Here is a 19094-nt window from a genome sequence, read left to right on the forward strand (position 1 = left end):
TAGACTAAGCCCTGACCCCAGTCATGGACTGAATCCTGATCCTCATCATGGACTGAGCTCTGACCCCAATCATGGACTGAGCCCTGATGCTCATCATGGACTGAGCCCTGACCCTGATCATGGACTGAGCACTAACCATCAGAAACATATACATAATAATGTTCTCATTATTCTTCGGAGCAAACCCCACCCACTTCTCTGACTCAGGACTGGCACTCTAAGAGTGCCTTTGCACACGAAGAATACCAACTCTGCCACCACAGCGAAAAGACTCCTCTCTAGGACCCATGCAGGAGTGGAGGGAGGAGACTAGAGCCCTCACCCCAAGATGTGACACCAGCCTGAACCCCAGGCTTCTTGAAATTACTACTTCCTCAATTCTACCCCCAGCCTCTAGGAGGTAACAGAAAAGGATTCCCTTCCCCACCCCTTGGTCCAGGGTTCCTGGCTAAGAACCTGGGAGATCTTAACAGACCTCCCTGTTAAGTATGGGGATGGGGGTCCCAGAGTTCAAGAGAAACAGAGATGTGACACTCACCCCTGTGGGGCACCTTCCCATTCTTTTGTTCTCATCTTCCAGAAGAAGGAAGAAGCAGCCCTTTCCTCTCCTCTCTCTCTCTCCTCATGACCCTAGCCTTCTGCCTCCTGCCTCACTTCTCCTGTGACTAAAAATCACCTGTTCTCTTTGCCTCCTTCCAAGATGACCAGGCTGAACCTTCAGCACTTTGCCCCCTTGCAGGCTCCTCAGAAAACAAAGCAGTCTTTTCTCCCCCAGGGCCTAAGGAAAGTGGGTTGAGGGAACAGCCTGAGCCCCATCTGTCTTCATCTGGAAATGGGGCACAGGGCCGACAGTCACAAGGCAGTAACCCTGGATTCTCTCTCCTCAGGGACCTCAGTCATCCGTGTGACAGCCGTTGATGCAGATGACCCCACCGTGGCAGACCACGCCAGTGTCATGTACCAAATCCTGAAGGGAGAAGAATATTTTGCTATTGATGGTTCTGGTGTGTGTCACTAACCCTCTTGGGCAGGCGCTGGCTTGGAGCCGGGTAGGGACAGATATTCAAGGTGCAGGCACTGAGGGAAGTCCAGTCTGACAGGTGTCAGCTACCATCCAACCACACGATCCCATGGAAATGGTTCTTATACACATGAAAACAAGGTGGCTGGCGAGGGGAGAAGGAAGCAGACAGCTGCCAAGACATGGACTCCAGTCCAGGGAACAAAATCAGGACCCAAGCAGTGACCCAAGAGGCAGAAGAGAATGCTGGTTAGCAGCTCTGGGTGTAGAGTCGGACAGATCTAGTCTCCAAACCCAGTTCTGCTACTCACTCCCTCTAACAACCTGAGGCAAGTCAACTAGCCTCTGCGAGCCTTAGTTCTCTCACCCTGAAAACAGGAAAATGTATGTTCGTTTTGCATAGCAGCTGTGAAGTTTGAATTACATAATGTATAGAGAATACATGGCCTGCATTAATTATCCACTCAGTGTGACTTCACAAAAACTGTAAGGACAGAGTCTGGGGAGCAAGACAGAAGTCCAGGTGGTCAGACCTGGGACACACTGTCTTTCAGGGGGGTGGCAGGTGCAAAATACAGGTACCACCACAACCAATGATGTGCCAAGGCAGGCATCGCTAATGAGTCACAGCACTCTCTCCACGCTGAGCCCGGATGTGGCCTCGCACTCTTTCTCAACACCATGCTCCCAGCAGCCAGGACCAATCTTGGACCAAACCGTTTGGGCAGCTTTGGTCTAGCAGTGCAGGGTGTGAAGGTGGGTGGTGGCTGGCCGGTGGTTCTCAGCTCTGGCTGCACAGTGGAATCACCTGGGGAGCCTTTAAGTCACATGTTAAGTCACTTTATTTGCATCAGCTTTTACGTTAACTCTGGATAGGGCCCAGGCACCAGTATGTTCTAAAAGCCCTCCAAGTAACATGGCTCCTGCTGGACACTTTTTGCAGGACTCATTTTCACTACAACCAAAAACTTGGACCGAGAGACCCAGGCCAAGTATGAGATCGTGGTGGAAGCACGAGATGCCCAGGGACTCCGAGGGGACTCAGGCACAGCTACGGTGCTGGTCACTCTGCAGGACGTCAATGACAATTTCCCCATCTTCACCCAAAGTGAGCTCCTCCTCCAGGGCCCTGGGGAGGATGGGGGTTGGGATACTCCAGACTCAGTGGCCTGGGGGATCTTGTGGAGAAGCCCAGAGTCCCTCTACCTCTCCCTAAAGCCCAGAAAAGTCATTTTGGTGCAAGGAGGGGGTCTTCTCCCCATCCCTGCACACATTCCCAAGGCTTTCCAAATACCACCTGCCATGGTGCCTTCACAGGCCACAGGGAAATCGCACTCCCTGCTGTGTGCCACCACTTTGCCCAGAGTCCCACTACCAGATAGGAACAGTTTCACCCAGTTTCTATGGGCTCGGAAAAATCCAGTCCCTAGCTAGAAAATCCCTGTGAGCTGGTGAACAGGGATACAGCAAAGTTCCATATCCAGAGCTGAGGCTGAGCCCTGAGCCCACACACAGACTGCTTCTCTCCCCACAAAAAAAATGTCTGACAAGAGTTTTTCACACGCCCCGGTTAAGGGTGGGAAGGAAAGTCAGACGGTTCATCACTTGTACCCTCTGATGCTGAGGTGTAATTCAGAGGCTCAGCCATCCCAATGACGGTGGCCTCACTCTATGTGGCAGAAGCTCCCTCACAGCAGGACTTGTCTCTCTTGTCAAATGATAAGTTCCCTAGCAAAAGACCCAGCATACAGTAGGTGTTCAATAACTATTTGTTAAATGGACGGAGGGATGGAAGGATAGATGGAGCAGAATCTCTTTGCCTTGAGACCCAAAATTCCTGTGGTGGTATTACTACTACTATTATTATTATTATTATTATTATTATTATTATTTTGTCATGCTGATTTCCTGTATAAAAATGCATTAGGATAGCATGAGGGACAATCACCTTGTCTATCTCATTAATCCAATGCCCTCGGGGGCGCCTTATTTGCATCAGCCAAGTACACATTTGCGGTGCCTGAAGACATCCGTGTGGGCAGCTCCTTGGGCTCTCTGTTTGTTGAGGACCCAGATGAGCCCCAGAACCGGATGACCAAGTACAGCATCGTGCAAGGCGAATACAGGGACACCTTCACCATCGAGACGGACCCCAACCACAACGAGGGAATCATCAAGCCCATGAAGGTTTGTAGGCATGCAGCAACGATATCGGATGTGGGGCTTAGGGCTCCTGGCATTTTCAGGACTCACCCAGGGGCTGCTCCAAGGTCAGAAGCCATTGAAGGTGCACATTCTGGGTCAGCTTAGAGCTGGCCACGTGCTCATGAGCTTGTGACCCTGGAGCTGGGAAAGGGAAGCCAGGAGAGAAGGGTCAGTGCCTTAGGCTGAGTTATCCCAGAAGCAGACCTTAAAGCAAGGATTTGAGTGTAAATAATTTACTTGGGAAGTGATCCCAGGAAGTCTCAGGAGCAGTGACACATAAGAAAAAGAATACAGGGGCGCCTGGATGGCTCAGTTGGTTGAGCACCTGACTCTTAATTTCTGCTCAGGTCATGATCTCATCACTCATGAGATCAAGCCCCACATGGGGCTCTACACTCGCAGTACAGAGCCTGCTTGGGATTCTCACTCTCACTTTTGCTCTCCTCTCTGTCCCTCCCCTATTCGTTCTCTCTCTCAGAATAAATAAATAAGCTTTAAAAAAAAAAAAAGGGAATGATGCAGGTTCCTTAACTGTCAGGTTAATAGTGCAGGCAAGTGGGGCACAGTCCCACTGGTAACACCCAGGGCACAGTGTGAAATATGCCTCAGAGTTGCAGGGGCTGAGAGTGAGGGAGCTGCAGGGTCGTGTGACGGCCCCAGAGGGCGTTCACTCTCACACTTTCTGGCCTGCCCTGGGCACCCACCAAAGTAGAGCCCTGGTAGTGATACAGGCGCTTGGAGCAGACAGCCACAGCATGTAAGGAAGCAGGGAGTACTACAGGGGTGGGGGTGGGAGTGGCTACTGGCAGTGGCTGCTGCATACAGACAGAGCAGTCAGGCCAACTGAATCTGGAAGAGGAGGCAAGAGACATAAAATGCCTCTAGAATGGTCATGCAGAGGACTGGGGGCCCTGGGCCAGGGATGACCCACCTCAAATGGGACATTCTAGAACCCCTCTGCCTGAGCTGGGCCATTCCTGCAGGAGAACTCTCCTGAGGCTATCCCCGGTCCGGCCCTGCACTGGGGACCAGAGGCACCTAGGTGAGTCCCATGGCCTCCACGGCACCAAAGCTGTCAGAGAGCGGGGCACACAAGCATAGATGAACAGGGTAGCCGCGTGTAAGTGCTACAGCAACCCACGCAAGGAGCAATTACCTGTGTCAGGGAGGCAAGATGGGTTCTGAGAAGACATTTGGCCTCTTGAGTAGGGATTGTGAAGTGGGCAAAGGCAGGAGAAGCATCTTGAGCGAAACCACAAAGGAAAGGCACATACTTAAAGACCTGTGGCTAGAACTAGTAGTTGTGATCTCCTAGAGAGCAGGACTGTGACTCGCCCACTGTGTGGCCTCAATGCTCAGAACAGGGCCAGTCACAGAGTTAGGGCTGGGGGTGCCCTAAGGTTGTCGAGATGCAGTGGAGGGAAGCTGAGGACAGACAGAGAGCCCTAGCCACTCTCTTGATGACCATGGAAACATCACTTCCCCCATCTGTGAAACTGGTGTCATCCCAGTGCAACCTTGCAAGGTTGCCGTGAAGACCACATGTCACGTGCTTGGCTCAGAGCAGGCGTTCAATGCACTTTTCCCTTCCACAGCCCCTGGACTATGAATACATTCAGCAATACATCTTCACCATCGAGGCCACGGATCCCACCATCAACCTCCACCACCTAAGCAGCGCCTCCACCAGAAAAACTGCCCGAGTCATCATCAACGTCACAGATGTGGATGAGCCCCCCAGCTTCCAGCAGCCCTTCTACCACTTCCAGCTGTGGGAGAACCAGAAGAAACCTCTGATCGGCTCAGTGAGGGCCAAAGACCCCGACGCAGCTCGGCGGAGCATTGGGTAAGGGGGTAGAGGGTGTAAGGAAAATGATGATCACAATGATCCTGGCACCTGCAGGATTGACAATAGGGCCCAGATGGGGAGAATGGCTTCTCCTGGCACACACACGGGACGTGACAGAGGCAGGACTAGAAGCCCAAGCTCTTCCACTGACCCCCATGACCAGGCGGGACCCTGTCTTGCCGAGGCACCTCTGCCCAGCTCAATCCTGGCCATCAGAGCTGTCCGCTGGCTGCGCTACCTTGGAGGGGCTATTCTTTGGAATAACTGGCTCTCACAGGTCCATCTAGGGAGATCTGATGGTCAAGAGGGTAACCAACTAGATGACATCTGTGAACATGTTTTATGAAGTTTGTCTTCCCAAAACCAAAAAGGAAAAAGTGTTCATTTCACACAGTAAAACAACACAAAGATCTGCAAAGAAAACATCAGTAACCCCCACTTCCAGGTAACACTCATGTTTGTGGCTTGATGCTGTTCCGTCACCCCTCTTCTTCATGCCCACACAAACATCCACTTACGTTTACAGTAGATTAGATGGTTGCCTGTCTGTCTGTCTGTCTGTCTGTCTCTTTGTTCGGGGGTTTTGATTGTTCTCAAAATTTTGGGGGTCATACCATGCCCATTTCATCACCACCTGTTCTTCATCTCCACTAGACTCCCAGCCTCTACCCTCTGGGACCAAAAATATGGTTCTAACCCATGCATTCTAGAGCCATGTAACATTTGATTTTAACACAATCTCATTTTATTCCAGAGGGCTAGCCAATTGTGGCAGCACCATTTATTAAATAAGTCATCACTTTCCCACCTTTGTTATACACCTGAACCCATTTCTGAATCCTCTGTTCTAGCCACTGTTCTGTGGCAAAGCGATTCTGTTTTATTGTAGCAGCTTTACAAAAACCTAGTAGATACAAACCAAGTCCCTCCCTCATTGCTTTTTTACTTCCTGTAACTTTTATGTGTTCTCAAACATTCACTCTTTCACATGAACTATAAAATTAATTTATCTGTTGTTTAAAAAACATTGGAATTCTTTTTTTTTAATTGTTTTAATGTTTATTTATTTTTGAGACAGAGAGAGACAGACAGTGTGAGTGGGGGAGGAGCAGAGAGAGAGGGAGACACAGAATCTGAAGCAGGCTCCAGGCTCTGAGCTGTCATGAGACAGAGCCTGACATGGAGCTTGAACCCACAAACAGTGAGATCATGACCTGAGCCAAAATCAGACACTTAACCGACTGAGCCACCCAGGCACCCCAAAAACATTGGAATTCTAAGGAGAATTGTTCTATATCGATTTTGGGAGAATTAATGTTTCTAAGAAATCAGATCTTCTTACCAAGGTAAAAAAAATATGTCCCCAAAAATGGAGATTTGGGCCACACTGCACAAGTTTTGGGACTACTGTTTTCATAGCCACACTATTCTAAATAAGCTATAATGATAGTTTTTATTTCTTTATTGAGCCAAGAATTTATTTTTTTTAAGTGTATTTATTTATTCTGAGAGAGAGGGAGAGCACAAGCAGGGGAGGGACAGAGAAAGAGAGAGAGAGAGAGAGAGAGAGAGAATCTCAAGTAGGCTCTGCACTAACAGTGCATAGCCCAATGTGGGGCTCAAACTCACGAACCTGTGAGATCATGACCTGAGCCAAGACCAAGAGCTGGACACTGAACCGACTGAGCCACCCAGGCACTCTGATCCAAGAATTTATTTAAGAGATTGATTTGATTTTTTTCTTTTCATTTACAAGTGGTAGGGTATTTTTTGTTTTTGCTTTAACTTGCTCTGTGATATAATGCAACTGTATTTGCATCCATTTTTTCTAGAATATTTAAGATTTTGCTTTATATATTTCAATTTTTCTGTTTATAAAGGTTCATAACTATTTTACCTTCATTACAACTTACAGCTTTTATCCTTATGAAATTACCCAACTTGTTCTGCTAAATACTTTGCCTTCGGTTCCACGTTGCCTGATGTTAAGTTTGCCAGTCCTGTTTTCATATTAGTCTTTGCCTGATAGAAGTCTTCCAACCTTTACTTTTAACTTTTCTAACTTCTGCTTTTCACTTGGCATTAAGTTGTCTCTCAAAATTAGAATGTAATTGGCTTTGCTTTTTAATCTAAACTGAGATGCTTTGGGTTTAACTTATTTATATTTGTCATCAAAAATCATAGGTTTGGGGATGCGTGGGTGGCTCAGTTGGTTAATCACCTGACTTTGGCTCCGGCCATTACCTTGTGGTTCCTGGGTTCAAACCCCACATCGGGCTCTGTGCTGAGAGCTCAGAGCCTGGAGCCTGCTTCAGACTCTGTGTCTCCCTCTCTCTCTGAGCCCCCCCCCCACTCACATACTCTCTCAAAAATAAATAAACAGTTTTAAAAAATGATAGGTTTGAGCTTCCTGTTTTAAACCTTGTTACACATTTCTCATTTCTCAAACTTAATGGCTTTTTCCTTTCCTCCCATATATGCTAGAGTCTTTTTTTTCCTTTTTTTTCTCCTAGAGATTGGAATGTGAACATCCATTTTTACTTCTCCCAGTGAAACTTACTTCTACCTGTAAAATTAAAAGTGTTTTCCTGGACATTTTCTACTTTGAAATCTCTCTCTCTCTCTCTCTCTCTCTCTCTCACACACACACACACACACACACACACACACACACACACACACGATTGCTTTCCTACGTACCATAAAGAAATCAATAATTTCATTTAATTCTTCTGAAAGCAGGCTTTTTTTGGTGGGGGACGGCGGGGATTAGCAGAGAGAGAGGGAAAAAGAGAATCTCAAGCAGGCTCAGCACTGTCAGCACAGAGACTGATGCAGGGCTCAAACCCACAAACCATGAGATCATGACCTGAGCCAAAATCAAGAGTCAGACACTTAACTGACTGAGCTACGCGGGTACCCCATCAGGCTTTTATTTTATATTGAGACATTTCTTAGTTAGATGAAATTAAGTTTTCATAAAAATTTTTCAAGACCCTATTTCTGTGTATGATATACTTCCTGAGTTCTTGTATACTTACAAATACCTTAGTTCTTTTGCCTTATGTTAATAATACCAGATATGCTCCTATAATTTTCAGTCTATAGACACTTCCTTTAAAAATACTATCAATGTGTTCTAGAATTTAATTTTGTGGGGATATCTGAGATAAGTCTGATTTTCTTCACAAGAACATATTTTTCTGTCTGAACTCTGTTTAGTTCCTTCATATAGCCTTAAAATTCAAAAGTGTCATCAGGATATACATAAACATTGATCTCTTTTAGAAATTATGCCTCATATTAATGACCTCTTTTAATCTTTTAATCTTAGACTTGTGTCTTTCTTTAGATCAGGAATGTTTTCTCTTATTATATCTTTTGTTACTACTTCTATTCTATTTGTTCTAGAATTTTCCTAAGTAGTAGCAAATATATACTATATATCTCATATATATATATCTCATTTCTTCATACCTTTTTATTGATTTCTGGAAGAACTTTTCAATTTTTTACTTCATAAATTTAATTTCTTTTCAATCATTTCCTATCTATTCCAGCTCCTTTTTTTACTTCTTCCTGGCTCTTGCCCAACCACCTTTTCATTAATGACAAAAACCAACCCCAGCTCTGGTGCACCTGATTTAAAACTCCTCCTGCCACAGCTCTCAGAGTGCCACTGATGGAGTCTCGAGGCACCACCTCCAGCCCAGTCAGGGCAGCACTGCTAAAATCGAAGGGGTTATCTCACCTCCCTGATTCCCTCTAGGTGGTAGAACACAATGAGCAGTGAGAGGAGGATGGAGAGGACACAAGGGTTAGACCATGAGGGGTCTCCCCAGCAAAGAACAACAGAAAGTCATGAATTTCTCTCCCCTGGCAGATACTCCATCCGCACGACCAGTGACAAGGGCCAGTTCTTCCGAATAACCAAACAAGGGGACATTTACAATGAGAAAGAGCTGGACAGAGAAGTCTACCCCTGGTATAACCTGACAGTGGAGGCCAAAGAACTGGATTCCAGCGGTGAGTGGTCCCAGATGCTAGGGGACCTGGGCTTTTCTCCTTTCTCTCATTGCTTCAAAACAGGCATAATCTGTCATTTGGGGGCTCTGGAGGTATCATAAGCTCCCACTGAAGCACTACTTGGCTGGGATACTATAGAGCCTCTATCCCCAAGGTGTGGATGGACCAGCAGCACCCACATCACCAGCAACCTGGTTGGAAGGGTAGAATCTTGGGCAACCCCCAGACCGAATCAGAACCTCTTGCACATTACAGCTGAAGAAGCACTGTCATAAAAGAGCCTGCTAGATGTCCCTGTGATGAGAATCACCTAAGGCACCTTTTAAACACAGAGCCTTTCCTAGAGGATCACTGGTGCAGTGATCCAGAAATGGGGCCAAGGATTGTGTATCGAACAAGTACCACATGATTCTTATTATCATGGATGTTTGGAAAAGACTGTTTGGGGGGAAAGGAGGGGGACAATTTATATGCCAGTCAGTGGGTTGAATTCAAAATGTGAAGCAGCTTCCAACTTCAAGATTATTAGGTTCTCCAGATTAGTGTAACTTTTGCCAGAGGGAAAGGCAAGTGTTGGGATTTAAAAATTTTTTTTAATGTTTTATTTTATTTTTGAGACAGAGAGAGACAGAGAATGGATGGGGGAAGGTCAGAGAGAGAGGGAGACACAGAATCTGAAGCAGGGTCCAGGCTCTGAGCTGTCAGCATAGAGCCCGACACGGGGCTCGAATTCACAGACCGTGAGGTCATGACCTGAGCCGAAATTGGAAGCTCAACCAACTGAGCCACCCAGCCACCCCAAGTGTTGGGATTTTATATCCTTTACTTACATGAGAAAAATCACAGCTCCAGGAGATAGATTAATATCCTCGCCTTACCCAGGAGACCACCAGGGCCTGGGCGGGGGCGGTGACTTGACCAAGGCCGCACTGGTGCTACCCTAGAGTGTCCCCTGCCTCCTTCTGGGCTTCCCAGACTTGGTCATCACCCCTGCCATGGCACACAAGCTCCAACTGTGATGGACTCTTGCAGGTTTTCCAGATCAGTCTTTACCCCTTTCTTCCCCATCTAATCTCATTCGCACATTTTTAAACGTTAAAGTAATGGTTTGTTGTTCATTTTAAAATATGGGATGGGGCACCTGGATGGCTCAGTCAGTTAAGCGTCTGACTTCGGCTCAGGTCATGATCTCGCAGTCGGTGAGTTCAAGCCCCATGTCAGGCTCTATGCTGACAGTTCAGAGCCTAGAGCCTGCTTTGGATTCTGTGTCTCCCTCTCTCTCTGCACCCCCCACCCCACTGCTCGCATTCTGCCTCTCTCTCCCTTAAAAAATAAATAAACGTTAAAAAATGTTTTAAATATGGGAAAAACTGAAAAGAAGAAAATCATTCCCCTATAACCCCACCATACAGAGATAATTACTGTTGACACTTCAGTGTACTTTCTCTGGTCTTTTTTTCTCTATACATATTTTCATGTAAGTGAGACCATAATATTTATATAAAAAACATATCCTGCATTTTTACTTAGCCTTATTTCACAGCCATTTTCATATACTACTAAAATATCTTTATTACATTTTTAAATGTAATTTACATGGGCATTGTAAATAGCCACATATTCCATTCTTTGAAAGTGGTTTAATATGTTAACCCCAACTCACTTAGGTTGTTTACCTTTTAAGTATTTTGTAATAAATTCATTTTATTTAAATAAATTATATTTGTTTAATTTAATTTAATTAAAACTTTCTTTAATTTGCTTGCATTGTTTACCTTCTTGATTCTTAAAAGTAACTGTTTAGTAAAAATCCCTGTGCATGAAGCTTGACGCCCTTCCCTTCCTCTCCCAGCCCTTTCATCCAGAACACCAACCCTGGCCTCTCTTCCAGAGGTCCATAGCCCCCTCTTCCTGTAAAAAGGGCACCCCTCCAGGACTCCCCATCCACATACTTTCTACCCCTGGGACTGGCATCAATCTGAGTCAATGGCAGTCAGGAGCCCTTTCTCCCTGCAGGGTACTCCACAGGCAAAGAATCCATTGTCCAAGTCCACATTGAAGTTATGGATGAAAATGACAACGCTCCAGAGTTCGCCCAGCCCTACGAGCCCAGAGTGTGTGAGAATGCTGCCCAGGGCAAGGTGAGTCCGGCTCAGCTGGGAGGGCGAGGCACGCTCACTGAAGATGGGCTGAGAGGCAGCACCTCCCACCCACGGTCAGCTGGCATTTCACTGAGCTTAATGTAACCTGCACAACAGCCTTGAGGAAAGGTGATGTTATCCCCACTTTATAGACGGAGAAACTGAGGCTCAGGGAGAACGTATGAAGAATACACTGGTGGGGAGGTTGGTCCAAAGGGTGGCTTTGTGGAGACTATTTAGGTTAGTGTTGCAGAAAAGATGCAGCCATGGTCAGATCTGATACCAAAGTCACCATCACTGATCCCCCAGCCACCCCAACACCACCACTGACTGTCCCCCATTTTCCACATTCCAGCTGGTCGTGCAAATCTCAGCAATAGATAAGGACATAACGCCACGAGATGTGAAATTCAAATTCTCTCTGAGCACTGAGGACAGCAACTTCACCCTGACAGATAATCACGGTATGCATCAAAGTAGTCAGCTTGGCTACTGGCAAGGGCAGGGGCACAGTTATTTGAGTCTTGAAGCACCAGGGTCAAGAACCAAGCCAACCAAGTGGGGGCAAGCCCTCACTGGGGTCTTCAAGTTACAGGATATTTTGTACAACTCCTTACGGGGCTGTGCAATGATCAGAGCTAATCTGGCCAAACTGCCAAGTCCACATTCTCCATAAGATGCTCAGGTCAGCAAGGAATATAGAATAGATATGGGGTGCAGACGCTTGCTCAGTTCACGATCTAGCCAGTGGAGTCCTTCCCACACTGGATCTCTATGCTCAGCACAGCTGCAAATTCTCTATGAATTCTGAGGTCACTACCAAAGAGTCAAAACTGGAAACGTGAAATCCAAATGCCAAGAATACAGTGAACTTTGTCTTATTTCAGCTACAATGACTACTTACCACCAGGTGGCCCCAGGACAGGATCTGGTCCACTCCTCACAGCCCAAAGTCTGTGATATCAGCAGTGCCAGTCAGAGCTTCTGATGAGCATACGCTTACAAGAGTGACGATGCTGAGCTGACTGAATCCCAGGCAAAAGTAGGCATGCTTCCGTGGCCTCAGTGGCTTCCTGAGGAAAACAGAAAATCCCCCTTGGGTCTAATAGAGCAATCCTTCACCCAGCACAGAGTAGCATTCCTGCCTTTCTCTGATGGCAAAACTGTGGCGGATGAGGATTCATTCCTGTATAGAAGAGCCAGTGCCACCTGTGAGGAAGGTCAGGGTCCCTGAAGGCGGAAGGCAGACCCAGGGGATCAGCCACAGACTCAACCTTAAGGAGCCATTCTTAGAGAAAAGGTGGCCACGATGTGCTGACGGTCAATTACAAACCATTCAAATGTTCAGCTGTCTTTAGTAGTAAACAATGTGGCAAAAATACTTGTCACCCCACCCCCCATCTCCACCTCAATCCCACCTCAGAGGGGGTCTGCATTGGGATAGAAAACTTAAGTGCCACCCCAAAGACACCCCACGTACAACCAGGAGGGAAGCCTGTTGGTGCCAGATTCACTTATAGCATGAATGTCCTGTTATGATATTAAGTGAATGTAGTGAGAAATCTCTAATTTCTCTCAAAGTATCAATGGCCATATAGCTATTATTTTTAATTATAATAGACATAGTTACTTAATAGCAAAATGTAATCAGCTTTCATTTGAAATCTAAAAGACAGACCCCTTTGCTTTGGGAGCTGACCCAAAGGGAGTCAGCTTCCTGAGGGAGCTGACCCTGCAGGGCTAGATAAATCCTGGAGCAGGGAATCCCTAGACCCTCTGGCCACCAGCATCATAACCTCCCAGAAGCCTACAAAAGGCAGATTATCTGGCGTCTGATAATGAAATGTGGGTGTGGGAGATGGGGGGAGGGGTAGGAAAATGGCAGCGAAGGGGGAACAGGGCTCTGAAAATCTGTTTAAAAAGCTCCCTGGGGGGGGGCGCCTGGGTGGCGCAGTCAGTTAAGCGTCCGACTTCAGCCAGGTCACGATCTCGCGGTCCGTGAGTTCGAGCCCCGCGTCGGGCTCTGGGCTGATGGCTCAGAGCCTGGAGCCTGTTTCCAAGTCTGTGTCTCCCTCTCTCTCTGCCCCTCGCCCGTTCATGCTCTGTCTCTCTCTGTCCCAAAAATAAATAAACAATGGGAAAAAAAAAAAACTCCCTGGGGGATTCTTCAGTACATGGAACCACTGACCGGAGCTGGGAGGGGCAGCCAATATTTGGGCCAAAGCGTATGTGCAGTTCCAGCCTGCCTAGGACATCCTCAGTTACTGTGTCATCATTCCTTTGATGTCCCAGGGAACATGTGCATTGTTTTCACTTTCTAATGGATTTTCAGGAATAGCAGAAAGAGCCTTCAAAGTTAGCCCCAGTGCTGAAACACTTTGAAAAACTTTATTTTTCCCCATTGTCAAAGCTTGCAAAAATGCATTAATTGAGCCAAAAGAGAACCACCTGTTATTGCAGTAGGGTTAGGAAAGAGGAGGTGGGGGTCAGACGTATCAGTTGCCCACAGAAACAGAAGGCAAGGACTTTACATTTTGGCCAAGCCATTCTTTTTTTTTTTTTTAATTCTTTTTTAACATTTATTTATTTCTGAGACACAGAGAGAGACAGAGCATGAGCATGGGAGGGGCAGAGAGAGAGGGAGACACAGAACTCGAAGCAGGCTCCAAGCTGTCAACACAGAGCCTGATGCGGGGCTCAAACTCACAAACTGTGAGTTCGTGACCTGAGCCAAAGTCAGATGCTTAACCAACTGAGCCACCCAGGCACCCCCTGGGCAGGCCATTCTTAAAGGCTATGTCAAGGCAGCTGCCCAAAATATCCCCTCTCTGGAGGAACAGACCTGCACTCAAATGGCTGAAACATGAGGCAGGGGATACAAACGGCAGAGAAGCAGACTGCACATGGGCTGGTGCAGTCGCGGAGGGTCCCCTGGAGGAGGCAAGCCACATCATCAGTGTGCACGAGGGGACAGGCACTCTGGAAGCCAGAGCCTGACTCTGCAGCCCCGGTATTTCCAGATAACACGGCCAACATCACAGTCAAGTACGGACAGTTTGACCGGGAGCGTGCCAAGGTCCACTATCTGCCTGTGCTCATCTCAGACAACGGGAGGCCGAGCCTCACAGGCACCAGCACACTGGTTGTGACTGTCTGCAAGTGCAATGAGCATGGCGAGTTCACCTACTGTGAGGAGATGGCTGCCCAAGCAGGTGTCAGCATCCAGGCGCTGGTAGCCATCTTCCTCTGCATCCTCACCATCACAGGTCAGTGCCTAAGATGGGGGAGGGAACGATGGTGGGGAGCGCTTCACAGGAGGAGGAAGAGACCGGGGATTCAGGCGCAAGCCTGCTTCCAGCCCATATCCCACCCTGGGCCTCAGGGTTCCGTAGCAGGACAGAGGAATAAAAGCTCTAGCTCCCTGGATGCCAAAAGGTGGGGGTAGATGTGGGGGGAAAGGGAGAGTTCAAGGCCTTTCACTTACTTTAAAATACCTCATATATGACATCCATTCATTCGTTCATTCAATTTATACGTTTTGAGCACTTACAGCATTCTAGGCACTGTTCTAGGCATTTATTTCCATGAAACCTATTTTGAAAAAAAAAAATCCTCTTTGGGGGGAAAAAAAATAAAAAAATTCCAGCTTAGATAGCCGCTAGTGGCTTCCTTTCCTTTTTTAGGATTCCTCCAGGCTTGATATCTTTTTTTTTTTTTTTTTTTTTTTGTTTGGGCCTCAGAAATTTTAGGAGCATTTTAGGCCTTGCCTTGGTTTGGGTTACTCAGGAAGCAGACCCTGGGACAAGGACTGGCATACAAGTGGTTTATTTGGGAAGTGCTCCCAGGAAGCCCTAGAAGGAAGAGAGGGGAGTGAAACAGGGAAGGGAGGCAGCTGATGAAGGAAGCATTGTCTCGCAAGTTACTAGTGAGGGTCACTGGCGCTCCCTGTCACTGGGGATGGAGAAGCAGCGGGGCACTGTCAGCAAGAGTTTATCCACCAGTTCCCCTCAGTTGACGGTGGGGGGTTCCTCCCAGTGGAATACATTCTCCTGCACCAGCCCTGAGATGGGGCAGGGGCCCGCCCTCTAGAGGAAAGTTAGAGATCTCCCTGTCACTGAAATGATAGGCCCTGGGGGTGAGGTGGGGTTCCCACGTTATCTCCTCCAGGCTTTTCCTGCCAGTGGCTCTCCTTAGAGGCCCCCTGGGTGTGCCACCTTCCTGAGGCTTCTCTGGCAAAGAGTCTAGACTCAGAACCCCTTTTAATAATAATTAGTAATAATAATGACAATGACATCACCACCACACGTAGAATACACTTAATCTCACAACTACTTTGCCAAATATAAACAAAGCAGGAAAGTCATCACTTTCATCTTATAGACAAGGAAACTAGAGCTCAGAGAGGGTGTCCCAGCTTCTCTTACATACATAACAGTTTGTTAAGTAACTCAAGGCCAGAAGGACAGAGTCTGGGGGATGCTCTGGCCTAATTTTAGGAGCTCTCTGTGCCACATGGACCACCTATCCTCAGGGGTTGGTGACTCTCACAGTCACACCCCTCAGAGCTCTGAGCAGGGTCAATATCTACACCACTGCCCAACCACGGGACCCCCAGGCAAGCCACTCAGCCTCCCTGAGGTCAGTTTGCTTAAGGGTAAAATGGGGAGAATAATACCTGCCCTGAGTGAAATAACACGAGAACGTGTCCAGTATGGAGCCAGCACATATCCAATAGGTGCCCAACAACAGCTGCCGTGAGAGCCATGGGCAGCATGCCTGCCAGTGCCAGCACCACCGTTATCCAGCAGCAGCAGCAGCAGCACGGCCATCAACAAAACAATGGTTCGGAATCTCTGCACTCCGAATTTCAACTCCATTCCCTTCCCCATTTCTTCTCCAACCTCTGGCCTCCCCACCTTTGCACACAACATAGAAGGATTTGCCACAGTGGTAGGGGTAGACAGGAAATGTGGACGTAGGTAGATGGGGTTGAGACTGGCAGGAGAGAATGAACTTAAGGGAGTCCCACTCTGTTCCTCTTCCCCCATCTCCACCAGTGGCTATGACAGCCAGTCAGGACTAAATCCCCAGGGAAGGAGGGTCTGTCCCAAGGGGGTGGGAGGCACGACTCTGACCCACGGAGGGCGGAGGTTGCGGGGGGGGGGGGGGGGGGGGGGGGGGCCGGGGGGGTACCCACAAGGTGTCTAGACCAAACCAACCTCCGCCTTGGCCCAGGTGTCGCTGGGATGCTGGGCTGGCCCGGGAATTTCCAGGGAGGAGGGGAGGACGCAGGTGAGCCCCACAGGGCCAGGTGGGCCGGGTCTGACTAGCTCTGGCTCGCTGCAGTGATCACCCTCCTCATCTTCCTGCGGCGGCGGCTCCGGAAGCAGGCCCGCGCCCACGGCAAGAGCGTGCCCGAGATCCACGAGCAGCTGGTCACCTATGACGAGGAGGGCGGCGGCGAAATGGACACCACCAGCTACGACGTGTCGGTGCTCAACTCTGTGCGGCAGGGCGGGGCCAAGCCCCCGCGGCCCACGCTGGAGGCGCGGCCGTCCGTCTACGCGCAGGTGCAGAAGCCTCCACGGCACGGCGCGGTGCACGGCGGGCCGGGGGAGATGGCCGCCATGATCGAGGTGAAGAAGGACGAGGCCGACCACGACGGCGCAGGCCCGCCCTACGACACGCTGCACATCTACGGCTACGAGGGCTCCGAGTCCATCGCCGAGTCCCTCAGCTCTCTGGGCACCGATTCATCCGACTCGGACGTCGATTACGACTTCCTCAACGACTGGGGCCCCAGGTTCAAGATGCTGGCGGAGCTGTACCGCTCAGACCCCCAGGTGGAGCTGGTGTACTAGGGAGACGTGGGCCTCCAGGTCTGGGGACCCAAACCTCTGCAGCGCGGGCCAGTCGGACAACAGGCACTGAGCCCGCAAATTGTAGCACTGACACCCTAGCCCAGCAGCCCTTCCTCGTGGGTCCCAGAGACTTCACCACCTCGGGTAGCAAACTCCAGGTCCCTGAAATGTCCAGGAACATACTTCAAGTGATAGCTACCCCCTAAACTCGGGAAGATCCAGGCTGGTGTTCTGTCTCGGCTTGGACATCCATAACCCTGTCACCTGGGACCACGGGTCCTACTCAAAGACTTGCTGTGGCTCCTTAAAGCAGCTTATGGTTCAAAAGCCAAGGGGAGATCTTCCCCAACCCCCCCCCCCTTCCCCCGGTAAGGTTGGTGAGATCCTGGTGCCTGCCTGCCTGGAGCAAAGGGCATGGCCTGTGGGGCAAGAGTCTCTGCAGCCCAGTCCCACCAGAGACTGGAACCATCCATCATGCCAGCCCTGCTTCAACTTCCTCATGCTCTCCCAAGTCCCCACCACTCCCAGCCTCTCCCCAGGTCTGTCAAGAAAGATGAGTGGGTCCCTTGACAGCTACCAAACTTGGGTCCTGAGGTGACCTCGCTGGCTACCACACCTGTAACTGCTGTACTGAGCACTGAAAATTCAACCAAAGTCAGGAAAACGGCTTGTTGAACTTTGAAGCAACTGTGAATCCATCCTGGAGGGACAGTGGAGACCAAGTGTGACAGATCATATGCTGAGGGCCACCTGCACACCCACACCCTCGGGAGAGGGCCTGGAGTAGCTGTGACCCCAATTTGAGTCTCATCGACACCCCATCAGTTTTGCCTGGGAAGTGGAGCAGATGTTCCCCAGAGCAGAAGACCTCTCCCCTTATCTTCCTTGCCCAGTCACTCCTTCACGCTCTTTCTCTCTCTCTCTCTTTCTCCATCGACTCCTTATCTCTTGACTTGAAGGCCCTCAAGATGTGACCCTCAGCAACTCTGGTCAAAGTCCAAACCCAAACATGACTGCACAACAGATGCCTTTACGCACCTCGTTTGTTGCCACATCTCAGGAAACCCTGGCAAGGCCTCATCCCTCGGGCACACCCTGCCTTGCCCATGCCCTGTGGTCATCTGTGCATCTCCCACTTTCAGCCAAATCTGGAACATTCCACTGCAAACACACCCTGGGGAAGTGGCATCACTCAACGGGAGAGGGCAGGAAAGGAGGCAAACTCTCCAATTCACTCTTGGTCATGGACTGAGGTTCCCCTCAGGGCAAGGGCCCTCACACTTCAGGAGACTGTAGATAACACTTGACTTTTTTTTTAAACCAATAACTACTATATATATATACATATATATATGTATATATATATGTATATATATATATTTTACTAATAATACTTACATATTTCTAGCTCTCACAAACATATAGAATAAAGGTTTTTGCATAATAAGTGGGTTGCTATTTAGGTGAACAATTTTAATTCAGATTTTTTAGTTGGATGAACAAATTCCTATAACCTTCTTTTTCCTATCATTGTAGTTATTGCTCTAGTGATAATAACTATATATTGGCCACACTGGTGCATGGGACGTACTGTATTTTTTTATACCTAAATAAAGAAAATTCTTGAAATCCTTTTATTTCTAGAGCTGAATAAGCTCATGTGAAACACATACACACATACACATTATCACACCACCACCATCATCAAAAAAGGAACCCAGGGTGCAAGGGGATATTTGCAATTAGGATTTCAGAGACACTCACTCTGTATTGCAGCAAAGAATAATAACAGACACCTAATCCAACCCCCTTTCCTCCCAGAGCCCAATGCCTTCACTTGGCGTCTGTACATGCCCCCCAGTCCCACCTCCACCCTACACAGTAGGCAGGGCCTGTGGAAGCTGGAGCTGCCACACCATTTCCATGATGGGGTTAGTGAGAGTCATCAGCAGTGAGGGAGGAAGTCAACCTCTAATTGGCTGATTGACAGG

At 48.5% G+C, this 19094-nt stretch overlaps 1 protein-coding gene across 1 annotated transcript in view; it reads left to right on the top strand.

The window, feature by feature from the left end:
* Positions 1-18740, top strand: part of CDH5 (cadherin 5) — a 34092-nt gene extending 15352 nt beyond the window's left edge. Inside the window, exons 4-12 of the mRNA XM_040498202.1 lie at positions 888-1004; positions 1965-2129; positions 3021-3208; positions 4822-5072; positions 8959-9101; positions 11118-11242; positions 11598-11706; positions 14263-14508; positions 16589-18740. Coding sequence (XP_040354136.1) covers positions 888-1004; positions 1965-2129; positions 3021-3208; positions 4822-5072; positions 8959-9101; positions 11118-11242; positions 11598-11706; positions 14263-14508; positions 16589-17103 — 1859 coding nt within the window. The 3' untranslated portion in view covers positions 17104-18740. The remainder of the gene's footprint in view (positions 1-887; positions 1005-1964; positions 2130-3020; positions 3209-4821; positions 5073-8958; positions 9102-11117; positions 11243-11597; positions 11707-14262; positions 14509-16588) is intronic.
* The last annotated feature ends 354 nt before the right edge of the window (positions 18741-19094 follow it).

The sequence above is a fragment of the Herpailurus yagouaroundi genome, unplaced genomic scaffold (assembly GCF_014898765.1).
Source record: "Herpailurus yagouaroundi ecotype Mexico unplaced genomic scaffold, PumYag 190, whole genome shotgun sequence".
NCBI classification, from domain to species: domain Eukaryota; kingdom Metazoa; phylum Chordata; class Mammalia; order Carnivora; family Felidae; genus Herpailurus; species Herpailurus yagouaroundi.